Here is a 25,962-nt window from a genome sequence, read left to right on the forward strand (position 1 = left end):
CTCTTATTCTAGCAAAAAACTTACAATTGGAAAATATCCTATTTGAATAGGATAGTTTACCTCTCATCCAAGCAGTAAAAGCGAAAGAAACTATTGGTGAGATAGATCCAATTCTAAGGGATATCTATGTCCTGGTGAAGGGTATATCGAATAGCGGTTTTACGTGGACACATAAGGAGGGAAATCAACTAGCACACCAAGTGGCAAGCCTTGCGATAAATGGCAGACTGAATCGAGATTGGACTTGGGACCAACCGGTGAAAATTAGAGAGATTGTAAAAAGAGAAGCACGGAGTACTTTCAGACAGACCATGGCCGAGCAGCAACATTTTCAACAAAATTTTAAAGCTACGCGAATAGTGAGAGGGCAGTAAAAAGACACCTGAAGTGTTGGCGCAAGATACCTAAAGACTCTAAACCAATCTTGCGTCGTGGCATCTTTGTAAGTAGCAAGAATCAGAGTTGCGGGAGAAGATGGATTAGAACCGTTGGGATTCTCCATAAAAGAAAAGAAAAGAAATCAGTCGCGAAATTTTTGGCTTGCTGTCTTGGTGCGATGCAGGCACCATAATCGAGGATACAGATCTCACTGCTGGCTGGGGGTGTGTTAAATGTCAAAATAGGATGGAGATCCTGCTATGCCTCCCCTAGTGTCGCGATTTAGTGCGGAAGAAGAGTGACGACCACAACGGAGCTACAATGCACCAGCCACTAGGACAAGACTCCTAGGCAACCAACTCTGACTTGGGCGGCGGCAACTTACTCAGAGAGGACTTACCCGGAGATGATGACAGCTGCCGAAGTCCGAAGTGAAGGTGCCACACTTCCGTCTTCGATGATTCTGGCTCGGCATTTCAAGCAAGGCAAGAACGAGGGAGAGAGTAGGACAGAGCAGCATTGCCGATGGTGGAAAACCCTGCGCGAGCGTCGATACAGGAGACGGCAGGAAGAACGGCTAGAAAATAGAGCTCAGATCGGGATAAAGCACTGGTAAGGGAGTGGCGGGTGCAGTATGGGGAAGGAGAATGCATCCAATGCCGGGTTGGGTCATAGGGTTGGGGGCTCCGATTTTATGTAGTCTGGGCCTGTCTGTTGGCTTGGACCTGACAAAAAAACATTAAAAATACTTTTAGAATATTTCATCGTTCACAAAAATAACTTGTAATTTCGTCAATAACAAAAAATTTTTTTTTTACCAAAGATAGGGAGATTCAAACTCGCGACCTCTATTAACAGAATTGGCTGAGGTGGTAAAATATAACTGAATTATAAATTCTTGTCCTAATTGAATCTCAATTAAAATACCTTAATTTCCAAACCACTCCTCTTTTAGCCTTCATCCTTTTACCATCATGGTGCCATAACTACCGCTACTATTGCCAAAGCTTTGTCTTCTTCTCTTCCCAGTGTTATTGTCGTCTTCTTTTCTTCCCAATGTTATTGCCATCCTAATTGCACTTTACCATCGTGGTGCCATAACTGAATCTGGGTTGATCTAGTAGCAAGGGGGTTGTAGCTCAAACCCACTTGCTCCGCGATGGGTGTTTCAGTCCATGGTTAGCTACTAGGACGTGTCGGGTTGGCTATATAACCGACAGATGATATCATCAGTCATAGGGTAGGCATGCATCATTTGTATTTGAGTGTATTGTTTGGGTGTGAATCTTGTTTGTGGGTTTGCCTAATTGAATAATCGCATCGATCTGCTAATTGACCTAATTGCTCTATCTGTACTCTCTAATTGTGTATGCTTTGCTTCGTCTTGTCTGTGTTTGACAACTGAGAGATCTCTCATGCTGGCGGTGGTGACGCTGAGTGTAACAACCCAGACCACCCGCTAGCACGATATTGTCCGCTTTGGCACACAAGGCCTCACGATTTTGCCTTTGACGATAGGGATGATAGCCAAAACCCCCCACACTCACTAGTCAAAACACGTCATGCTAGGGAGAGGTATCCACACCCTTATAAGGCATGCTTCGTTCCTCTCTCCAATCGATGTGGGACCTTACAATCCACCCCCTAAGGGAGCCCGGCGCCCTCGCTGGCACATCGATCCGGGCTCCGGCTCTGATACCATCTGTAACAGCCCAGACCACCCGCTAGCACGATATTGTCCGCTTTGGCACACAAGACCTCACGATTTTGCCTTTGACGATAGGGATGATAGCCAAAGCCCCCCACACTCACTCGTCAAAATGCGTCATGCTAGGGAGAGGTATCCACACCCTTATAAGACATGCTTCGTTCCCCTCCCCAACTGATGTGGGACCTTACACTGAGGGTTGTACTTGATGTTGATGATGGGATGTTTGTTGAAAGCTGAGTTTAACACTGAATCGTTGAAGTATATGTTGATAAACTGTGGTAATGAAAAGAGATAGGCTGAGAGGAGTGTTGGATAAAAGCTTGAGAATGTATGTTGTAGCTATACTGATTTCGGATTGGAATGGGGTAAGTTATTGGGTAAGGAGTCCTATAGACATGCCTGTGGTCCTTTCAATTTTAAACTATTCACCGTACTATTTTGTAAACTAAAGAAGTTTCCTTACGGCTTTTCAAAGGAATACTTTTCATAAAGTATTTTTTTAAAGGGTTATTTCAAGGATAAACTGCTTTTAAAATGAAACTAATTCTATTTGCAAGTATTTCTTTACTTTAATGGTATTCTTGTCTCTACTGAGAATGTGTGGTTTGTTCTCACCTCAATATCTTCCACCCTTTCAATGACACAAGTTCGAAGACTCAGTTTGAAGTTGCGGGCGATTATTGACTTTATTTATGAGTTAAGTTATTTTCATAGAATTCCCTCGCTTGTTGTTTAAAATTTTTATTTTATACAGAGGGATAGGTGTTGTATCTGAGCCTTGTTTTGATTTACTTGTATAAGATTTATTATTATTAGTAATTATGTGATTATTATTACTCGGTGATGTAGTGATATATGATTTTTAATGAGTTGTAAACGTTTTTTTTTTTGACATTTTATTAAATATTGAAACACGATATCAAACTAAAGGCTCAATATTAAATAGTTAATAAAGAAAACAAGTTAGTAACGCCTTACCTTTGATACGATCATGACGTATTAAAAGTTGGGTTGTTACAGATGGCAGAGAAGAAGGAGGAGATTCAATGGCATAGAAGGAGGAGATTCGGCGCTAGAGACAGGCTCGAGGGAGTTAGGGTTGCTGGAGTGGCTGCAACTACTTAGGTTATGTGGATTGTGGAGGAGGCTAGTTTTATATTAGAGTTTTTAAGAATATTGGTTCGGTTGGGTTAAAAAATTTTTTTGTTAGAACTGAAAATTGAATCGAACCACAAAAAAAATAAAAAATATTTTTTTATTTTTAGTTTGTTTGGTTATCAATTTTTCAGTTATTAATTTTTTTTTGTTTGATTAGTCAATTTTGTTTGAATTTGATTGATTTTAAATACCTCTAGTGACAGTGGAATATAGTGTAAAAAATTTGAAAATTAAAGTTTTAAATTAGAAAATTGACAGTGGAACATTTTGTTAATTTGGCATGTTTTTAATATTATTAAAATATTTTATCGTTAACAAAAATAAAAAATATTTCGGAGACATTTTTTTTAGTTAATTCTTTTCAGAACTTATATATATATATATATATATATATATATATATATATATATATATATATATATATATATATAGACAAACAAACACAACTAGAAAATGGATTAATACAGACAAATTTACAGATAGATTTAATTTTTATTATCGACGGATTTTTGGTTATCGACGGATTTTGTCCCTCTGTAAAAGTCTCGTCGGAAATTATTTACCGACGAATTTTTTTCGTCGAAAAATTACCGACGGATTTTTTCTCTGTAAATTCTCCATCCGTTTCATTAAGACGACGAACTTTCCGATGGATTTTTCGTCTATAATTATAGACGGATTTTTCGACAGATTTTTTGTCTATAATTTTAACCTTGGAAAATCATCTTACACTCTGATTACAGATAGAAAATCCGTCTGTGAATCCATCAGTAAAGTAAAATAGATTTTTTTTTATTTTTCCAATTACAAAATAAACTTGTTTTCATACAAAATAAATATAAATTTAATACAAATTTTTATCTAATTTGTATTCGAATATTTATAATATTTCAAAAAATAAATAAATTCATCGTATTATCAAACTAAAAGAAAAGTACTATAAACAAGCAAGTCAATATAATTCAAAATATAAACAAAGTGTATTGATCATCAACTATAATTCTTAGTATATTGTTCAACCCTTATGGCCTGCGGAATAAAGTTCACATTCAAATTCTGATGAGAGCTCCTAAAATTAACAGCCTGCAAATCAGATAGACACTCAATAATTGATGTGTTTCTATTTTGAATCAATAATTAATATGTGTTTTAGGAAAATAAAACCCTTTTAGATAAGAATAAAATTGAGAATATATTATTATAAATTTATAATATAAACTAGTCTTATTTATACTATGTCTTAGCTTTTATATATATATAAACCCAAAACCTTATATCAATATAATATTCTGTTTTACATTAAAATAACTCAAGTAAACAAATAATTTCAAGTAAACAAATAAAATTGATTTTGCTATTCAAGCAGATGAAAAAAGTTTATTGTTTCTTTCGCAATATCAATTATTATAGAACAGAAAATGTGTACACAGAAAATGAAACTTACATTATTTAATTATAAGAACCTGTAAAATCAAACTGCAGATTCCGCACCCTCTCCAACTCAAATTTTCGTTTTCATTTAGCGGCCTTAGCTTGAGCAGAAGCTTTTCCTTCAGCTACTTGTCTTAAGGCCTTTGCAATGGTTAGAAGGAGTTTAAGATAAATAAGTGGGGTTGGTATATGGATACTTGTTGATGGCCACCGTAGATAGACAGATAGAGAAGAGATAAAAGTAAATAAACCTTAGTAATAAAGTGAGTGAGTATGTAAAAATCTCAAAATTCAAAACCCTATTTATGGTAGCAGCTCAACTAAAGTGAGTTTAGTTTTGCATAAATTTTATTTGTAAGTTAAAAATTTGAAATTTGAAAAATGCTTTTTGTTGATATTTTGCATAATCTACCACTATTTGGACCTCAAATAAGATTAACTAAAGAAAAATAAGTTAAAATTTGAACAAAATTTATACATAAATTCAAGGATTAAGAAATTTGTGAGAAACTATGTCAAAAAACAGTTGTACCATTCACTGCTGAAGCTCTTAAATAAAGATTAATTTACACTCTCCTAATCCCTTGCTCTCTCTCCGTTCTAATAAATAGATAAGGAAAAGAAACACTATATTAATAAAATCATTCTTCATAATATATATAATGCTAATTAATCTATCAGAAAAAATAAGATGAATTCAATATATAATGTAAAATAGTTTTATTTATAAGTATATTCAATTACATAATATTAAATTAGTAAAAAAATTTGTTCCGAACTCCATAAACTCATATCTAGTATTTATTCCGAATATGACAGAGCAACTGCAGATTCAAAATCCAAATTGTTTGATAAAGATAGATATTAATGTAGACTTGATTTGGTTCAAAGAAAAATATGTCATCTTAGGAGGAATAAATGCTTACCAAGTAATGATTGAATCCAATTCCGTGTATTTATAAGGTCTTTGTAATTCTTCAAAAATATATCATAGTAACTAAATAAAAAAATAAATAAAACTTATTAATATGACTCAGAAATTATTTACCTAATATCTGACGCAACACAAATAAATAAATAAATAAAATAAAAAAATACTAAGAGATGCTTATTAATATGAGTCTAAATATATGCAATGAAAATTTTATTATGATGATTCAAAGAATTTGAAAAAGCTAACTGAATTTAATTCATCTTCACGTACAAATTAAATGTTTATTTTTGTTCTTTGGAACTATGTTGTAGGAACAACAAAAACAAAATCAAAGAGCAAATGCAAAAGTAAAAAAAAATATGTTGCATAAGAAAAATCATCATCAACCTATGCATGAAATACAGAAAGATAGAAACAAAATGAATTAAATAAATAAGAATGAAAAAAAAGAAAAAAAAATCATTGACTTTAGATGACTGAGGAAAAAATATAGAGCCAAAAATCCCAGAAGAAGGTGATAGTTGAGACTCTTTGGAACCAAAAAACTTAAAAGGAAATGAAGGAGAAGAATAAGAAGAAGAAGAAGTACCCTCTCTTTCTCTCTGCAAGTTTTAAAAACTAAAACCACTGTATCAGAATCACTTTAACCCTTTAACTAAATTGAAGAGTCTTCTTCTCAATGATTAAGACTTTATCATAATTTGACTCACAAAATCATGGTTTTGGGTTTGGGAATGGTTAGTAACATAAAGCATACCAGAATAACTAATCTACTTAAATTAGGTATTTTTTTACAACAAAGATTTTATATGACATAGAAACAGATCTACATTATTTAATTTATACAAATGAAAAAATATAAAAAACTTACCCTCCACCACGGCCTAAACGTCTTCCAGATTTGTCAAATGCCAATCCTGCAAAGTGACATAAGAAAAAAAAATTAAAAAATGATGTGAGTAAGAAAGGGTATACGTACTACCAAAACACCATTGCCAAATGTGTCATTCCAAATCAATATCCCGTTTCTCAAGCTTTTTATCAAACAGTTTACATGCATTATTCAAAATGTTTTGATTAAATAAAAAATTCATCACAGCAACTAAATAAATTACAAAATTAAAAGCAAACGCTAGCTTAATTCCAAATCGAAAATGAAATCAAGCAGCAACTAAACTAACTGGAAGAAAATATAGTAACAAATTCAAATACTTACCATCAATGTTGGGTTTGAAGAGAAGAAAAAGTCACTGAAGGAGGATTAAAGTTTATACTCATAAAAGTAAAGTTAGGTTTAACGAGAGTGATGATTGACGACGACGAGAGTGATGGAAGTCCCAAAGGCATTGATGATGGAAGAATGCGGTGGATGACTATGGTGATGGAACAGCAGTGATGGAAGAATGCAGCGCTGAGGAGAAAGATTTGGAATGTGTATGAAGAGGAAAATGACTGTGAAACTCGTTTGGAGTGTGGACTGTAGAGCTCGAGGGGATAGAAGTAGAGTTTAGGTTTAAGTTAATATTTCCGATAGAAAATTTTAAATTACAGATGGATTTTTCGTCTGTAATAATTTAATAAAAATGCAGCATTTTGTCCATTTAATTACAGACATATTTTTCGTCTGTAATTATTTTTTACGAAAAAAATTAATTTTTTCGATAGAATTATCGATGGATTTTTTTAATTTGTAATTTATGCTAATTTTTTTTTGATAAAAAATTTCTCTAAAATTTTGTCTGTGGGATAAAATTTATTAGAAATATCTATTTGTAATAACTAGTTTTTTAGTAGTGAAAGATGTGGGGGTTGAGATGAATTTAATTACTTGTGGATAAGAAAGAAACGTTCTTCTAACCATTAGTAGAAGTTGGATTTGGACAGCATTATTAAAGGAAGATCGTGTTGGCAGCGGCTGCCAAAGATATGTTACATAAATTGAATCTTATCGATAATCATATATTCATTGTTATTTCAATCCACCGAAAAAGTAATAGTGGCGGTCTCACTAATCCGAAGGAAAAATCGGCTCAATTACTCGCCAAGCTTATTCAAAGTACAAAACCAAAAAATTGCACCATCATTTTGAGATTTGACACCCATTTTTAATTGATAAATTTCAAGAATTTTTTATAAAAAGAAATTAAGTAGAAAAAATATTACAAAAAAAATTTAATTATTTTTTTTAACATAAAAAATATAAATTAATAATAATGTTATTAATATCTATATTATTAATTTTATTATTTTATAACATTAAATTCATTTAAAAACTTTTAAAATAAAAATAAAATATTTAAAACATTAAAAATTAATTTAAATATTAAAAACTAAAATAATATTTTTAGGTTGATAATAATAAAAACAAAAGTGTGTGTATATATATATATATATATATATATATATATATATATATATATATATATATAATGCGGTTACTCGTGTTTGCTTGTCACTATTATTGCTATGAATAGGTCAGAATCCACATTTGATGAATTTGTCATTCACTAATACATACACGTCGTTCTTGCTGATAGGTTGTGAAACTCTCCGGCAATATAACTTCAAAAATACTTTATGGTTTCTATGAATTAGAATTGAAAGATAGCAAGGACTTGAAATATGATCAGTTGTTTTAATTGGAAGTAAATTCATAAAGGTAAAATTTATTCAATTCTTTCTAAAATAAAAGATAAGTTATCTTTTATAATATATTTAATGATTATTGAATAAAATTGATTAATTTATTATGATTAATTTTAATTTTAATTTAATCTAAATTTTGATTACCTAATTAATTGATTAATTATCATATAATTTTTTTGTGAATTTTAAAAATTATTAAACATCAAAATTTTCTAAAACTCTCTTTTAATAAATTAGAGGGAGAAAAGATTACATGTACATATATAATATTGCAGAAGAATCAAAGAAGTTAAAAAAAAAATGAAAAAGAGACTAGAGTGATCAATTTTTTCTTTGTATATATGGTAGGTATTTGGTGAAGAAGTGAATCTAAGGAATGATTGATAAATATAAACATATGAAAAAATAGTTAATAATATTGAACGATAAATCATATAATATAGAGAGTGTAGTAATATTTTTTCTTGGTCTTAAGATAGAATGATATAAACAGAATTGTTATTGATTTTCAACTTCAAAGAGGCACTAAAAATTTTATTTATTTATTTTATTATTTAATTTTTTTATTATGGTTAAAATTACAAAATATCATTTTTTTTAGTAATTTTTTATAAATTCCAAAATAAGTTATATCTTGGTTAATTAGCTAGTTAGATTATCATAATTTAAGTTAAATTAAGAATTAATATTAACCACAATAAATTAAATTATTTTATTCAACAATTATTAGACATGTCATAAAGTAGAATAATTTATCCTTTATTTTACAGAAAATTGGGTAAAATTTACCATAAATAAAATATGTATGTTTTGGTAGTGTGAAAATTCACTCTATTGAATTAAATGAAATTAGAATATAGCATAGTTTGATAATTTAAAAAAAAAAAAGTCTAGCAGGATCTTTGTACTTGCATGATAATCTTCACTTGGTAAGCATGAAGCAGAACAAGAAGAGATTGAAGACACGTACTACATTCATCGCTAAATAAAGAGGTGAACGTTAAAGGAGTCTGAAATGTTAGGTTGAGGTTTGGTCCAGGCTATAAGACTCTATGCCACCCAAGTTTGATTATGGTGCATGTTTATGGTTGGTAATTTTAGTTGATTTGTTGAATTATGACATCTTGTCAATGTCTCTCTCCTACTTTACATATATGATAAATTCACATGGAGACACAAATTTAACACAATATTTTAATATTTTTCCTGGAGTTCATGCTTAATAAATGATTTTCAATAAGATTAGTGATACCCACCAATTTTACTTTTAAGTATGTGTTTTTACCTTCAGCTTTCATACCTTTTATTCTTCCCAGGTCAGATAATTAACTAAACTTAGTAAAAGAATTGATCTAATATGTATCTTAAAAGTATATGATAAATTAATTATTAGTAAAAATTTTAAATATTTTTATTTAATAAATATAAAATAAATATATCAAAAATTTACATTTTTTATATTTTTAATTAATTCTTTTAGTTTATAAACTTAACATGTGTCTTTAAGACACATGTTAGATAAACTCCTAAAAAGTAATCTTAATTATTGAAGTGACTAATTCAATTATTTACCTTTTCTTTGTCAAGAGTGGTATCCTTTATTCAAATTAAATTAATTCTTTTTTTATTTATTTACCCTTGAATAAAAATAAAAAAGGAACTTCATGTTTGTATCACAGAAAGTTTAACGAACTCACTATTTGCTAAAAATTGCCTCTGTAACGTGAAGAAATCGATTGATTTCTTCACGAACGGAAGTGGAATTGCCCTTTTTTTCGCGTTACCCGAAATCCATTTGCCTTCTTTCATCCCATTTTAACGAAACTAAAAACTAAAAAAAAAATTCTTTCGCAAAATAATCCATCTTTTTCAGGCTTATTAGTTTTGTAATGAAAAGTATAGGGCTTTATAGTTTTCGTATTTGAAGGCAGAATAGAGATATTGTTGTCGTTCTTTTTTCGAAAAAAAACTAAGAGTCTAATTTCAGTAGAAAATAGAATTCTGAATTGTAATAAACTATTGTTATCATTCTAATGAAGGATAATCAAATTTTAGTAAACAATTCCGATATATATATATATATTATATATATATATATTTATATTATTTATGATAATATTAGAAAGACAAAAAAAATTTTAATTTATCTTATTTAATATTTACTAATTCTAATAATAATTAATGAATATTAAATAAGATAAATTTTAACTAATTTTTTTAAACAGACATTTTCGATTATTTAAAACATGTTAATCATTTTCCTTTTTGTTTCATATGGCTTATTCATTTGACGTAGTAACGATTAGTAGAAGACTAGATGTAACTACAGACATTTAAGTTGGTTTGGTGAGATTACCTCAGATACGTCCCTAGACTTTGAGGCCTTGATGAGAGGAATTCGTTATCAATGCAACTTTTTACTAATTATTAAGGTTCAAATAAAAGATCAAACTGCACTTTAATTTTGTCTAATTACACTACAGTTATTTCATCATACGTTCGTTGTTGAATCAGTTAGTTTATATGAATAGTTAATATGGTTAAAATTCATTTTTCCGAAGCTTTATATATATTATATATAATTTATTTCCCGTACCATGTATAAATTGCACTAAGAGTGATAAAGGTTGCTTTTTAATTTTTTGGTCAACATATTCTCACAACCAACTGACCTAAGTACAAGTTGCTTGGCTTTTAATTAATGTGTACCGACAAAAATGATGAACTCAAAGCGAATCAGAGAAAGAAATTTTTAGAAAATTGAATGCACAATAGAGAAACTCGGTTTGCAAAAGTCCATATTGGAGGATCCTCTATACCATTTAAGAATAAAAAAATGGAAAACTAAAAGAGATCAGAGTACAAAATGTTATTAAGGCCCCTTCCATCCTAGTCCTGGCTGCTATCCATTTTAAGTGTTGCCTAACATGCATTATATGTAGTTTTTATATATACATATAAAAAAACCTCTCTATATATATATATTGCATAAATCAAAATTCAAACATTTAAACACACAATGCAAGATTGTTGGCTTTTTTGAAATAAGATATACTCTTTGGCTCATCATGTTCGGTTCAATTGTTGCATTATGGCTGGTATACAAAACAAAAGGTTGAAAAGTTTTGGTTCTATTTTGACCCAAGTGTCTGTATTAGTTACATGTCTACAACACCAGAAAGGGGTTGGGACTGTAGATGAGTAGAAATAAGTTCTTGAGCGAAACTTCCATACAATATGATAACCCAAATCCTGTGTTGCTTTAGTAGTTATTCTAATTAGAAAAGTTATAATTAATGTATAGTAATTTATGTAATACTGGACCAATTTAGTATTGTTATTTCATTATTGATTATTTAAACTAATCAATTTTGTTAACAAAATTTTAAGACTATTAATCTAAAATTTGTATAACAAATGCTTACCAACTAACCTTAAATACAATACCACAATCAAAATAGCATGTGACAACTCTTACTAAATAGACAGGTAGAGTAGGAATAGAAATGGAATAGCAAAACATTTTTTAGCTAATTATTTTAATTTTCGTAGAGATCTAGATAAACCAGATATGAAAAGAATACTATGGGAAGATTTTTTCTTTATTTCTCACTAGGAGGACAAGAGTTCAATTGAGTTTGGTATGGCTTGCCCCACAACCCATATTTAAACCTATTCAATTCTTGATCTTAACCCCACCAAACTTTGTCCCCATGTAAATCTTTTTGGTACCGTAAAATATGTTGTCATCACATGATGATTGAGTGTCAGCTCATTTTTCATTATTTACAATTGTAATTAACATGTATTGCCTTAGGTCTTATATTATTTTATAATTATAGTTTCAAATATAAAATATATATTAAAAATAAGTTAAATTATATAAATATATAATATTTAATTTTAATGTGTAAATAATATTTTAAATTATTTTGTTCTCCAATACATCAAATTTCTTTCTATAAGAGATCGAGCACATATGCTGCAAAATACGTAAATTATTACGGTCCGAATTTTTAACAAATAACTAAAGGAAAAGTGTAGGGACGAGCACTTAACTATTAAAAGAAAAATGAGTGATTTTTTATTGTTAAATATAATTTTACACTATTAAAAATATTATTGATAACCAATTGATAATTACAAAATACCAAAATTGCTAACCTTAACATTCCTCAATCACAAGTGTCTCTTGTGAAAATAATTAAATTAAAACACAATTTTTTCATAAATAAATTTAGTTATATATATATATAAAGAATACTAAAAAATTATCAAAATTTATTAATTTTAACTATAATTTTTAATTATTAATTAAATTTTTTTAATTTAATAATTTGATAACGTATTTTAATTTTTTTTAAATATTAATAATTAACTAATAACGAAAACACAATAAATTTTAATGACATGGTATTTCTCCACAGACAAAGTTAGTTCATTAATCATTATAGATAATTTTAGGTTAATAATTACATTGAACCACGTAGCACCGAGTTTCATGAAAAATCCAAGGCTTCACACCACTATTTAATACTATACGTCTATGGTGGCTACAATCATAAAATTTATGGAATCTTGAGCAAAATTCCACTAATTCACACCACATCTATAAATTCAAATCTGCTTTTTGTCAACCTCTTATTAATCCTATGTCCATGTTGGCAATATAAATAGTTCCCACCACCACACTTTGTCTGTTAGAGAGAGAAAGAAAAAGAGGTAGCTATGGGAAACGCTATGGCGAGGAGTAAAAGAGCTAAGGTGATGAAGATAGACGGAGAGACCTTCAAGCTGAAGACACCGGCTGTAGCCAACGACGTCGTTAAGGACTATCCCGGTCACGTTCTACTTGATTCTGAGTCAGTCAAACAGTTTGGGCTTCGGGCCAAGCCACTTGAGGCCCACTACGAGCTGAAGCCCAACAAAGTTTACTTCCTTGTTGAGTTACCGAAGCCTCAGCAACAAGTTGAGAAGAAGCCACCACTTCCTCGGAGGGCGCGATCCAGTGGCATCATACGTGGCATGAACGCTCAGGAGAGGCTCGATTTCTTGATGCTCTCTAAACGCTCCGTTTCGGACCTTGCACTCGTTAAGAATTCCCCTCCCGCTATTGGTGGGCCAGGCCCAAATAATGGTGGGCCCATGAGGGTGAAGATGAGGATCCCTAGGGCCCAATTAGATATGTTGATGGAGGAGAGTGGCGACGGCGGCGAGGTGGCGGAGAAGATCATGAGCTTGTATATAGGGAACAATGCTGCTGCTGGCGGAGGAGGAGGAGAGGCGGCGGAGGCCGAGGGTGGGGTGGCTGGCGGCAATAGAGAGGTCAACTATCATCATCATAAGGCTCGAGGGGTATGTGTTTCTTTAATTGTCACTAGCTATTTTGTTAATTATAATATTGTTGATTACTTTCTCGAATCTTTGAAAAAGTTGTTTGATTTTGGTGGACTTGGTGGGCTGTTATGCTTTTTAATAATGATTTTATTTACGCGATTGCTTGATACCGGGATGCAGCGTAGGTATGATCCTTTTCTTCATTTGGACTTTATAGTGTGTTTATACGTGTTATTCAAATGCTAAATTAATATAAATTCTTAACAACGTGGAATATGTCGGGTTGCAGATTAGTTATATTTGCATTGCATGTGTATTATACTATTATTATACTTGTTGTCTGTAGACTTCCGTTGAGTTTGACCACCTAAAAATAGATATTGAGAAATAAATAAATTGAAAAAATTGCAACCATGAGCGTCTTGTCATTTTTTAAGAACAAAGAAATTTGCAACAAAAATGAAAAAAAAGGGAGAATAACATGTATAATAAAATAGTTAAGCCGACAATTTAATAATTGTTTTCATGTATCTCATTTAAGATTTGTATTTAATTCTCACATCTCGTCCAGCATCTCCTAAGAGTAATGCTTAACGTTCATACCATCATAGCAATCAGCCGTAGCTTGCTGATGTTAAGAATGTGGGAAAATTAATTATGTTCGTACTTCTTCACATGTTTAAGTTTTGAAGGACTTATTCTGTCTTTACTTGTTTTGTCTTAAGCTAAAAGAGCAATACATGCATGATGTATCGCCGTTTTCTTAGGTCTGCTGATTCATTATTCATATATGGACCACAAAGGAAAATTAGAAGTGGAAGCCAAAAGTGAGAGCGTATGAAATTAACGTCGGTGCTTCTTTTTCACACTACTATGAGAAAAACATTTTTTTTTGTCTGAATCGTCTATCAATTTTTTACAAATTGCAACTTGAGAATTTTATTTTATTTTTTGAAACGGCTTCTTAAATTTCTTCGTTGTTAAAAATAAGTTATTCAAAATATAATTTCGAAAAGGACATGTAACGATATATAAGCACTAAATTAAATATGATGCTTCAGTCGCATCTACTTTTCAATTGTATAAGCTTGAAAATTTTGTAGTCTTCACGTGAAGGTAAATAGTTCATGACAGTAACGTTTAGTTGTTTTATGGAGCATAGACTCTTCCTTTGACCTTTGAGCAAAGTTCCCTGCAAAGAAGGCATATAAACTATGATGGTTCCTCGATCGTTTACTATTTTGTGGTACTTATCAAACGTGTAATTGAAAACCCGAGTTTACAAGTAAACATGAGTACGAGCAATCTACATTCAAACGTTAGTTAGTTAGCCTAAGATATCATATCTATAGCTTCCTAGTGATTTGTTTCAAATTCCAAGTTAATTAGCTATTAGCTATTTTTTTTTTTAAAGAAAAGAGCTCAAGACAAAATGGTGGAGAATTAAAAAAAAAGTTAATTAGCTAATATGAAAAATGAAATTTTCTTGGGATTATATTAATGTTCTTTATTGAATGGTATGAATTTTCAGAAACGAGTGAGTTTCAGACCAGTGGAACAAGGAGAAATTCGTGTGGAGGCAGCAGCTCCTCCTTCCTCATAGTCATTCATGTGGAAGCAATCCTAGCAAGATAGCCACAACCACAACCTTCTTTTAACTCTCTTTTTGAAGCTAGTTAATTTTTGTACTATAATCTGTAGACTTTGGTAGTCTGGTATGTATATTGAAATAGACATAGACAAGTCTATAAATTCATAAATTTTTAGTGCTCAGATAAGATTAAGCAGATGCAAATGTTATCTCAAATTATTTTTTTCCCCCTTAAGAAAATAGCTTCATATGTCCCTGTGGACATAAAACTATAAAGATGAGACATTCAACAAGGAGCAATTGGTGTCTAGCAAGACCACTCAAATCAATCAACTTTTGAAATGTGTAATAGCATCCATCATAATTCACAGACATGAAGTATTTCAAATGTCAAATGTCCAAGTCTGAGTATTCAACTTCAATTTTCTACTTGATATCAAGAGTTTGATAGGCACTGAATTCCTTGCCAAAGAATCACAAAATTGTAACATGATTATTTAGACAACCTAAGGTCATACTTACCTCTAATGGATTCCCAGAAGGCAGGTATTGAGATTTCATCACCTACTTCCTTAAATGAAGGGAGATAATTAACATCCACAATTACATGATCTCGCGTACCTTCCTGAATTACAACATCAAAACCAAAAATGGTAAGCTGAAGCCTTCTTCGAAGCCAATTTGCAGCATCTGTAACCAGTTTAACATCGATAGACTCTCCGCTCGTTGCGCTGCAGTCACCGCTGGCGGTGGGTAAAGATTTTAAGCTGTCAAACTCTAGAGGTTTGAGTTCATCGCCATTGGATGATTTCTTCAAAACATCAGCATTTGGTATAGAATTCTTGACAGCATGAAAAATTTTCTCACCCAAAACATAAAATTTATACAAAGTAGATGAATGATCCACATATTCCTGGATAACAGCTGGAAGAGGAACATCAACATTCTTAAAATCATCAACTCTGAAAACAATTGCCATCTTATGTGCATCACCAACACCACAAGCAATCTTAGGTTTCACTATACATGGAAGAGACAATCTAGCTTCAGCTAACCCAGTCTCGAAATTAAATTCTTCAAAATTATCTATCTTAAGAAAATGGGCCCCTCTAATCAAATGGCTTCCTTCCCTATTTAGTTCTTCTAAGCCAAGTAGAATTTGCTGTATTTCTAGTCTATCCAATAATGGATATATGTTCGTCAGTGGGTCAATCACACAAAGATCCTGGTGAAGTTCCAAATATCTTTGCAGTTCTTGTATGTTTTCCGTGAAAGTAATTTTATTGTCTTCAACGGATAATATCTCATCTGTGGCTTTGTGGAGAACTATATCAATGTTCTTCAATTGAGTTGATAAAGGAAGCATGGGTGTGAGAGGCACAAACATCAACCCATTTTGAGTAGGACATAATGGAAATGCACCCCTGTTTGCAAAATCTACAACTCGAGAAGGCTTCATTATATACCCCACAGTTGCAGCATTAGTTCCAGTTGAACTTTTATTCAATTGGCACATAGTCAAGGGAAACTCTGCCAAATTTTGTATCCGAAGTGCATCTGTTGTGTAATACAAGCTTTCATCTCCATCGTTCAAAACAACAAGAAGCCATTTATAACTGCTTAATTTAGGTAAGACCTCCTTCTTGTTAGAAACTAGATAAACAATCCCGCCATCAGTATTAATGCTCCATGCAGGCATAATCTCATTCGTAGGATCATTTAAGATAAAACAATCAAAATTTTTCAAACTTGCATTACTTTGAAGAACACTCACCTTGCCATCTGGAGAGTCCACGTCATACGAGATTCCTATATGAATTTTGGACCGGGAGAGTGTTTGGATGAGAGACTCGGCTCCTGGCCGTAGTATGAATCCATTTTTATCCTCACCACCTTCAGTTAAGAGTACCGATTCATCCAATATCACTCCTCTCACTACACCCATCTGATAGTGTGAGCAACAACACAAAAGGGATAAAATTATTACAAACTTTGGCAAGTAAAAAAATTAACAAGCATGACTTCAAAGTTTTTCCAATCAATCTATTATAAATTCTCAAAAAAGAAAGAAATGAAAATGCACTAGATTTATCCGGCATATATTCTATATAGTATATAAACAATGGTCTAAATACCAACTTTTCTTCGCAATCCCCCTCCCCCAAAAAAAATTCCTGTTTACTATGACATGATTAATTGCATAGTCTCTTCCATTACCTATTTTATTTCATATATCATCAAGGTTGAGCAGATCTCTAGAGAGGAAAAAGGCATTTAATGAAATCGGTAGATTACAAGTTTAAAATTTTGGAAATAGACCTAAGTTGACATTGGGAATTTGTTTATTAATGAACATGGTGAATGCGACCCAAGAAAAATAAACTTGTGGATGTAACATAGAATACAGGGAGAAATAGAAACGTGTAAAGTAAAAAAAAACAAACATGCATGCAAATTGGATGAAGAAATCATGGAAAGGGTGAAGAATTACCGAAGACCTGGTTCAGATTTGAATTTGTCTCTGCGATATGAGAAAGTTGTGTGTCCTAATAGGTAGCTGGAATTGCGAGGGATGGGTTCTAACTTCTGAGTACGAAGCTGCAAATCACAATTTCAAAGCTTTACTAAGTGAGAGTTTGGAAGAAGAAAAAGAAGTATCAAGTGCGGAAACGGCTGTTGATGTTGACAAAACAGTTTTATTCGGATTGGATCGGGTTTGAACACCCCATGTAACTGCCTAATTAGTACGCAAAGCATGCTGGCAGGGAAATTTAATTTTTTGGTAAGTGGCAGGGAATTATTTTATAGAGCTTGCGATTAGGGGATTCTTTTTATTTTCTAGGGCCAAGGCCCACTAAGAAGGTCATTAACAAAAAGATGTGTCTAGGCCTAGTCCCTGTACACTGTTTCTTTCATTTCTTTTAGCTTCATTTATGATGTATCTGCTATGTTTAGTTAGCCATGGCGAATTCAAATTTTTGAATTAAATCTTTTAGTGTTTGTGGGTGAATGTATAATATATAGGCCACGATTCTGGTGGCTGAGGTAGTGGTGACTAGTGGTGACTATTGGTTGACTAACCAATAAGATGATGATAGATGGAGTATGTAGTGATGTCTTTAATTTGTATTTAAATGTTTAAGTACAGTAATTATATTTTGTTTACTGGAAGGATATTTTTGTAAATAAGTAATGTTCCAAAGAATAAAAATGTCAATTTGTGAAATAACTTTGGAGAAGAAATGGCGTGGTCTGCATCGGCCAAAAATTGATGACGAGATGCACAGCCGACATAGTTGGACAAAATTAGCTTTAAGTGGAGGAAGGATACGCTGGTTATGTGTCGAATGTTGTGACTTTATTCACAGTAGCCATGGCCGAAAGTGAAAGTTGATTTTATACTCAGTGTGTGTTAATGGTTGAAGAAGTGGAAGAAGGTGGCACTGGTCCTTCTGTGAAAGGCGTTTGATAGTTCTCTGTGTTGTAGGATCGGCGTCATTGAGTTTTTCCTGTCTGTTTGAATATCCGAAGCAAAGGGAATAACTGTTGAAAGTGACCGTGGTTGGAGCTCTGAAGTTGTTTTCAGGTTGAACAAGAGTGTCTCCTTTTTTTCTCTGGGACATGAAAGATGGATCTTTGTTGGTTCAAATGGGTTAAGTTTTTTTCTGTCAAAATAAATTTGGGTTTTGGCTTATAATTTGACGGAAAGTGTTATTCAAGACTTCAAAGAGATATCTCTGTGTTGCTTAATTTTTATTGATGATATTTTTTTAATTTTAATTTTCTTATTTTCTTTTTTCATCTAGTTTTTTAATTATTTTTTCATCAGAATAGCCACCATAGCCACGGAACACAACTAGGTATCATAGACAACACCATATATATAATATATTATGTATTATGATGTTGTAATATCCAAAATAGAGGTTGTTTAATCTATCCGATAAAAAAAATTACCCATGACAAATTGAGCTCTAAATTTATGATCTTCCTCCATTGAGTTACATATACGAGTATGTGCATTCTGTGATGAAGCTGAGTTGAGTATGTATTCCAATATTCCTTGTTCATGCAGTAAACTTGTGTGCTCCTATAGTAATGGTTCCAATATGATCATTTTAGCATAGAGTCTTCGAGAATATATAAAGGACGAGTCGTTTTTCAGATCACAAACTCATCAACTGCAAGTATGTTTAAATGAGTGTTTTTTAAATGAAAGTGATTTTATAGAAATAATTTTGAATAGAAATAAGTTTGTGTTAATATTTTTTTTGTGATTTAAATAAGTTAAGTAAAAAAATAAGAAAAATAAGAAATGAGTTTGTGTTAATATAATTTATGTTTGATAATTTTATACTAAAATTAATTTTGATAAAATAAATATTATTTGAATAATATTAATTAAAATTATTTTTACATAGATAATTACTAAAAAAGATATAATATTAAATTATAATATTATTTTTTTAATTATATTTAATTTTTATTTTTTTCTAGTATGTTTTTGATATAATATTTTTCTAATATTTTTAGTATTTTTTTTGAGTATGTTATAATTTTTTTATTATTTTTATTTATGATTAATTTTTTTGTTTAATTTATTCTACTTAATGAAATTAATAAATTATATTATAAAAAATAATAAATAAAAATTATAATTATAAAAATGTACAATATCAAACTAAATAAAAATTAACAAAAAAAAACTCATATAAAAAGAAACAATAAAAATTTTATAAATAAAACAATGAAATATAGAAAAAATGAAATTGATAGAAAAGAATTAAATATAGAGTTAACAACACTAAATAGTGAACGCAAAACTAAAAATTTGTTTTTTGCAAACGTCCATTTAAGAACAAAATCTCATCTATCTGCTTTCAAAAAAAAGGGGAGAATAGGGAGCTAATGAAATATTTGTACAATGTGTATAATAGAAATTTAGGGAAGTTCGATTCAATAAAATATCATATGTTTATTATTTCTGATACCCGGATGGTTATTTTGGATAGTATAAGTGTATTGTGTTTGATAAATTAGTAATATTTTACCCTAAATATTTATTTTTTAACTCATATTGAATCAAATAAATAGTCTATTGTACACATAGTATAAATATTCTCTAACGGGATTAAAAAAAATATCCAAACAAAAAATTGAAACATTCAAATAATTTGTACGTATCTTTTAGGGACGTCAATGGGGCGGGACCGGCGCGGGAATGCCTCATTGCTCCTGTCTCTGCCCTCAAATTTTGTCCCCATCTCCACCTCACTTCTTGCCATGGGAGAATAATTGTCCTCACCCCATTTTTCACGTTCCCCATATTTTTCGCAGGTCTCCATTTCCCATTTACTTATGTTAAACATTTATATAAAAATTACTAAAAAAAAATTTAAAAAAAATATAAAAAATACAAAATGTCAAAACAACACACAAACATACGTATCTTTTTCAAGAGTACAACTTACAAGCAAAGAAATATAAAATCAAGTGATCATAATTCCTAAAACGAAATTTTAAAATACAACTTCCATTCTTAAAAAAAGCCATAAAATAAATTCTTTAGCTTCTAACAAACAATTTCATGTTATTTGTTAAAATACAACACAAACATAAATATATTAACATACATCATAAATAAAATACCATATTATTAATAAGAATTTGACATAATAAAAAAATAATTACCTAAACTCCTAAATCTCCGTATCCATCAAACAATTTGTACGTATCTTTCACCTCCCAAATACCAAAACAAATACTTAAACTTATACTAATTAACCGAAAGGAAAAGTATATGGAACCAAAAGTTATCAGTCAAAAATTAAATAAAATTACATTAATTTATATTAATAATTAATTTTAAATTTAAAATTTAAAAAATTTAAAATTAATTAAGTAAACTTAATTAAAACCTATAAAAATCTTCCTCTTTTCTCTCACATTAACCTACCCACCTTCAATAGACCTCTCTCTCTTTCACCAATACTGTTGGAAGCGCTGGCAACTTTCATACTCTCTGCGAACGCCCTCAAATTGAATGCACTGTTTTTCATTAAGATCTTAAGATGTGTAAAATTCTACGAGTCTTGAATGCAGTTCGCAACCTGGAGATCGGCATTCCTCTTAGCATTCAGCAGTATAAGGTTTCTAAGATTTACTTGCCTATTTCCCAATCTGATAAAGTTGCATTTGTTGACATTTTAGGGAATATGTCTATTGCTTGCACTGCGGATATCAGAATATCTTGAAATGAATCAAGTAAGAGCATATACATATACATTGTATTTTTTTCCTGAATAATAGATTAATAGTCTTCTACTAGTATACTAGTGAGTTTGATGTTTATATTAGTTCGTGTAGGAGGTGGGTTTTTTCGATCCAATCCAGTCTCACATGTATTGTGTTAGTGTATGTTTTTCTTAATATAATACAATATGAATTTTGATGATGATGCAAGTATATTTGTACCGAAGTCGTTACATCTTAAAAGAATGAATTTGGAGAAAAAATACTATTTATCAGTATTAATTATAAAAAATATTCATTTAATATAAAAAAATAATTCTAATACTTAACAAAAGAAGCATTTAATTATATTTTAGTAAAAAAATTAAATATCTATAAAATTTAAAAAAAATATGAAAAAAGAAACATTCAATTATATTTTATTAAAAATAATTAAATATCTATAAAATTAAAAAATAAAATTCTTAAAGAAATAGAAACATTCACATTTGCAATACAAAAATTTTAAAAAAATATATAAAAGAACGTCCATTTAGTATGAAAAAGAAATATTCTCATACTTAGTAAAAGAAACATCTATATATATCAACTCGTAAAATTTTGGATTCACCCAAAATATTTTTTGATTGCTAGCATTGCTCTGCTGTGTTTATTCACTGATTTTAAATAGTATCGGAATAAACAAATTAAAACAAAACATAACATTTGTTCTTGGAGTAGACAAATTGACCCTCACTCAGAAAAAAATTTTAAACATGCGAAACATACAGCTTCAGAACTTATTAAGATTTTGGTGCACATGTATAATTAATGAAACTGCATGCATGGATAAAGCTATGCTAGATGATCATATAATCCGTAGCTTCATAAATCTAGGTGGCTGGATATGGCGGCAGGAGCAGCAAGAACCAGCTTCTGAAGCTGATCAATGAGCTCAGTCAAACTGTTGTACGAGGACCCACCTTTCTGGACCGCATTCCAAGCCTTCTCCTTCATTTCTTTGGCCTTACTCTTTATCCTCTCCGCTTCATCTCCACCGTCCATCAACTTCTTCACCGCCTTTTCTATCCTCTCCGCACCCACCACCTTCGTCTTCGGCTCGAACGGCGATATGCTCCATTCCGCTGCACCAACCTCCACTCCAAAACCATGCACCTGAGTTATCAGCTTCTCGTTATAGTATTGGTCTGCAAAAGCCGGCATCGTTATCATCGGAACCCCCGCACTGATAGCTTCCACCGTGGCGTTCCACCCACAGTGCGTCACAAACCCTCCAACAGCCGCATGATTCAAGATCAACGGCTGTGGTGCCCATCCTTTTAACACCATCCCTCTGTCCTCCTTCTTCATCCTCTCTTCAAAACCATGGGGCAACCACTTCTCATCACCTTCACCTTCATCGTCATTGGTTTTCTTCCTATGCACCACCCACAGAAACTGGTGTCCAGAGCTCTCCAGACCCAAGGCTAATTCGTAAAGCTGCTCATCCGATAAAAGACACATACTCCCGAAGCAGATGTAAACGACCGAACCGTTTTCCTTGGTAGAAAGCCACTTCAGGCATTCATGTTCTTCTTCACTAACGGAACTTGTAGCCGTCTTTTGCACCATGAGAGAAGTAGGACCAATAGGCCATACTTTCCTTCCGGTGTGATTCTCGTAGTGCTCGGTGTACTCAGCGTCGAGCTCTCTGAAGCTGTTGGCAATGACGCCGAGGCTGTCCTTCTCGGCCTCAACGAGTGGCTCCGTGACTCTAGCGAAACCCGGCGATGGTTTTATCGGGATCGTTAGAGAGTGAGGTAACCCTGGGATTTCGTACGGACCTGAATTAGATTCGAATACTTCTGGGTGAGCCTTAATGGCTTCGATCATGCAAACGTCGAAGATAGAGATAGGGTTAAAGACGACCCTCGGGAGGTTGAATTGTTTCGCCGAGGCTACACTCCAGGTGAACATGATGTCCGGGATGAACACATCCGGCGGGGATTCGGAGATGAAGGAGTCGACGGCAGGCTTGATGAGATGTGCCGCCATGTAGATCTTGCTGGCGGTGACACTGTCTGAGACGGCGAAGAGATTCTCGATGCCAGCGGGGATGCCGAGGCGATCTGACGGGAACTTGAAGATGTGGACGCGGATGTGGTGGCCGGCGGCGGTTTCTTCGTCGATGATCTTGTCCAAGAGTTGTGCGTTGGAAGGGGTAGTTAGGATGGTCACGTGCTGGCCACGTGATGCGATGAGGCGTGCAAGGTGCACGAGTGGGATGAGGTGTCCCTGCGCGAAGAAGGGTAGGAAGTAAATCTTCAACGGCCTTGATATTGGCATCCTTCGGTAAGCCTCGGTTACAGGGTTCACTTTAGTTTTGACAGCTAAGTTAGGTGTTGTGTTTCGTTCCATTTATAGTCATGTCATGTACAGGACGAACGAAGCTTGACCACGAGGCCACGAGGTGCTCGCACTTAATTATTTTATATATTACTTTTAAAATATAACATAAGATATGATAGACTGCATGCATGGCTTCAATCCCTCGCTTTTGGCGTGGTAGGCAATATTATATTAGAGATCCAATTATAGAATGACATAGCATGTTTTTCAGTGTTCAATTGAATTTTCTTTTATATATGTCTTCTTTATCTTGCTTCAAATAATTGTACCTAGTGATGTATTTTTTTTTTAATTGTGGCTTTCTGCTATACTGCATCCATCAATGCATGATGTATATATTAGAAGTGTAGACCGATACATACACAACTAACGACTATGTCTGGTGTGCAATTATATTATAAAAGTCCATCCAAATCACAATAATTTTAGCTATATTTAATTAATAAATAATTTTAAATTGATATAATGTAAATAGTAATTATTTAACTAAAGTTGGATTAGAGTAAAAAAGATCACTACTCCGATTTCTTTGAATTTCTTCCCTCTGAATACAAATATTTTTACGTTAATTGATTTTAAAAATATTTGCTTTTTTATTTTATTAATATCAATTATGATATATGATTAAAATTGAACTTTTTGTTTCTGGGCTTACATCGAAACTTTCTCAGACTACTAACACAAAAATGGGGTTTAGTCATCAAATTTTAACTACGAACACTAAATCATGATAAAAATAAATAAGTATGTCTTCTATTTATCGCGAAACCTTGTCATGGTGGTTAAAATATAATCTTTTACCATAAATAATACTTTTTGTAACTATACTTCCTGTTTATATTAATGTATTATGATTATACTGTCTTGAATAAATTAATTTTTTAAATAAATTTATTAATGTATAGTATCATTTTTAAATATTTTGACATTAACACATATTTATGAAATTAAATCTAAAAATATAAAAAAATAAATTTAGATAAAATAAAAAATTATAAAAATAAAGATAATATTCTAATATTTAAATTAATTATAAAAATAAAATTTATTTAGCTAAAATAATATAATTTAAATAGATAATAAAATGCTCAATCATTTTTAAGTATAAAAAAATTTCAGTTTTTATTAAAAATAAATTATTTTATTATTTTTTAATTAAAAAATGAAGATAAATTAAAAAAAATTAGTCTTTATTTACATGGTTTAAGATTCATCGTATATTTTTGTGAATACTGTACTCTTATCTTATTATATGTATAACTATCTTTTTAAAAATTATTTTGTGAAATTATGAATTAAATTTTTTATTTATACTATTATTTAATTGATATATTTTATTAATTAATTATTTTATAATTATTTTTAATTATAAAAAATTGATACTAATTAATTTATGAATCACCTGTATAAAAGTTTACAATTTTATTAAGTAACAAAGAAATTGATTTGTAATTTCTTATAACAATTTAATGTAATAAAATTTTAGTAACTAATTTAGTAATTAAAATTTATTAAACATTAAATTTTTCAGATAAAAATATTTACAAAACTTACTTAATTAATGTATAATTTTTATTATATTATTTTGTGTATAATAGATAAATAATTAAATGATAGTGCATTGTTTGAATCTTCAACTATCAACGGCATGAAATGAGAGATTGTGAGGGTTATATATTTATTAAAGTAGTTTTTTGGTTATTTATTGTTATAATAAAAATTAAAGATAAAAATATTACAGACTCAAAATTTAAATTTAAATTTTTAATCATATTTGACCATTAAAAAATAAATAAATAACTATTGTATTAAAAATAAAATAATTTAAAGTATATTTAGTAGATAATAAACAGTAGAATAGAAAAAAATATTCTTAAGATTAAAGAAAGTTAAAAAACGATTTAAACAACAATGATTAAGCTAAATTTTTAAGATTTAGCATTTTAATGTGTGCTTAACAGCTTTTGGCAGAAAGTTAAAGTAATCACGGACAAATTCCAATATAACTTCATACTTTTTTCAACACTTGAAAACACTCTCTTTAACCACACTATATGAATAGTTGTTGGAACCGAACCGATAATTGAACTGATCAAGTTACTAATTTTACTGGTTTATTGGTTTAACCGATAAATT

The 25,962-nt window shown here is 31.1% G+C and overlaps 3 protein-coding genes across 4 annotated transcripts; 1 reads left to right on the forward strand and 2 right to left on the reverse strand.

Moving 5' to 3' along the window:
- Positions 1 to 12,759: 12,759 nt before the first annotated feature.
- LOC112791612 (uncharacterized protein At1g66480) lies at positions 12,760 to 15,402 on the forward strand. The gene is made up of 2 exons (XM_025834520.3): positions 12,760 to 13,613; positions 15,127 to 15,402. The coding sequence occupies exons 1-2, from the start codon at positions 12,987 to 12,989 to the stop codon at positions 15,196 to 15,198; spliced, it is 699 nt and encodes a 232-aa protein (XP_025690305.1). The 5' UTR covers positions 12,760 to 12,986; the 3' UTR covers positions 15,199 to 15,402.
- Positions 15,403 to 15,486: 84 nt separating this feature from the next.
- Positions 15,487 to 17,959, reverse strand: LOC112791611 (inositol 1,3,4-trisphosphate 5/6-kinase 4). Of its 2 annotated transcripts, none has more exons than XM_025834517.3 (2): positions 17,678 to 17,959; positions 15,487 to 17,131 (listed from the first exon to the last, which is right to left on the reverse strand). In XM_025834517.3, exon 2 carries the CDS (start codon positions 17,129 to 17,131, stop codon positions 15,680 to 15,682), a length of 1,452 nt encoding a protein of 483 aa, XP_025690302.1. In that variant the 5' UTR covers positions 17,678 to 17,959; the 3' UTR covers positions 15,487 to 15,679. The 2 variants fall into 2 exon arrangements, with proteins under 2 accessions (XP_025690302.1, XP_025690304.1); XM_025834519.3 differs by having other exon boundaries at positions 17,685 to 17,884.
- Positions 17,960 to 22,036: 4,077 nt separating this feature from the next.
- Positions 22,037 to 24,082, reverse strand: LOC112791613 (probable UDP-glucosyl transferase 73B6). Its single transcript, XM_025834522.3, has one exon. It carries the CDS (start codon positions 23,833 to 23,835, stop codon positions 22,303 to 22,305), a length of 1,533 nt encoding a protein of 510 aa, XP_025690307.1. The 5' UTR covers positions 23,836 to 24,082; the 3' UTR covers positions 22,037 to 22,302.
- Between the last annotated feature and the right edge of the window lie 1,880 nt (positions 24,083 to 25,962).

The sequence above is a fragment of the Arachis hypogaea genome, chromosome 3, assembly GCF_003086295.3.
Source record: "Arachis hypogaea cultivar Tifrunner chromosome 3, arahy.Tifrunner.gnm2.J5K5, whole genome shotgun sequence".
Taxonomy (NCBI): domain Eukaryota; kingdom Viridiplantae; phylum Streptophyta; class Magnoliopsida; order Fabales; family Fabaceae; genus Arachis; species Arachis hypogaea.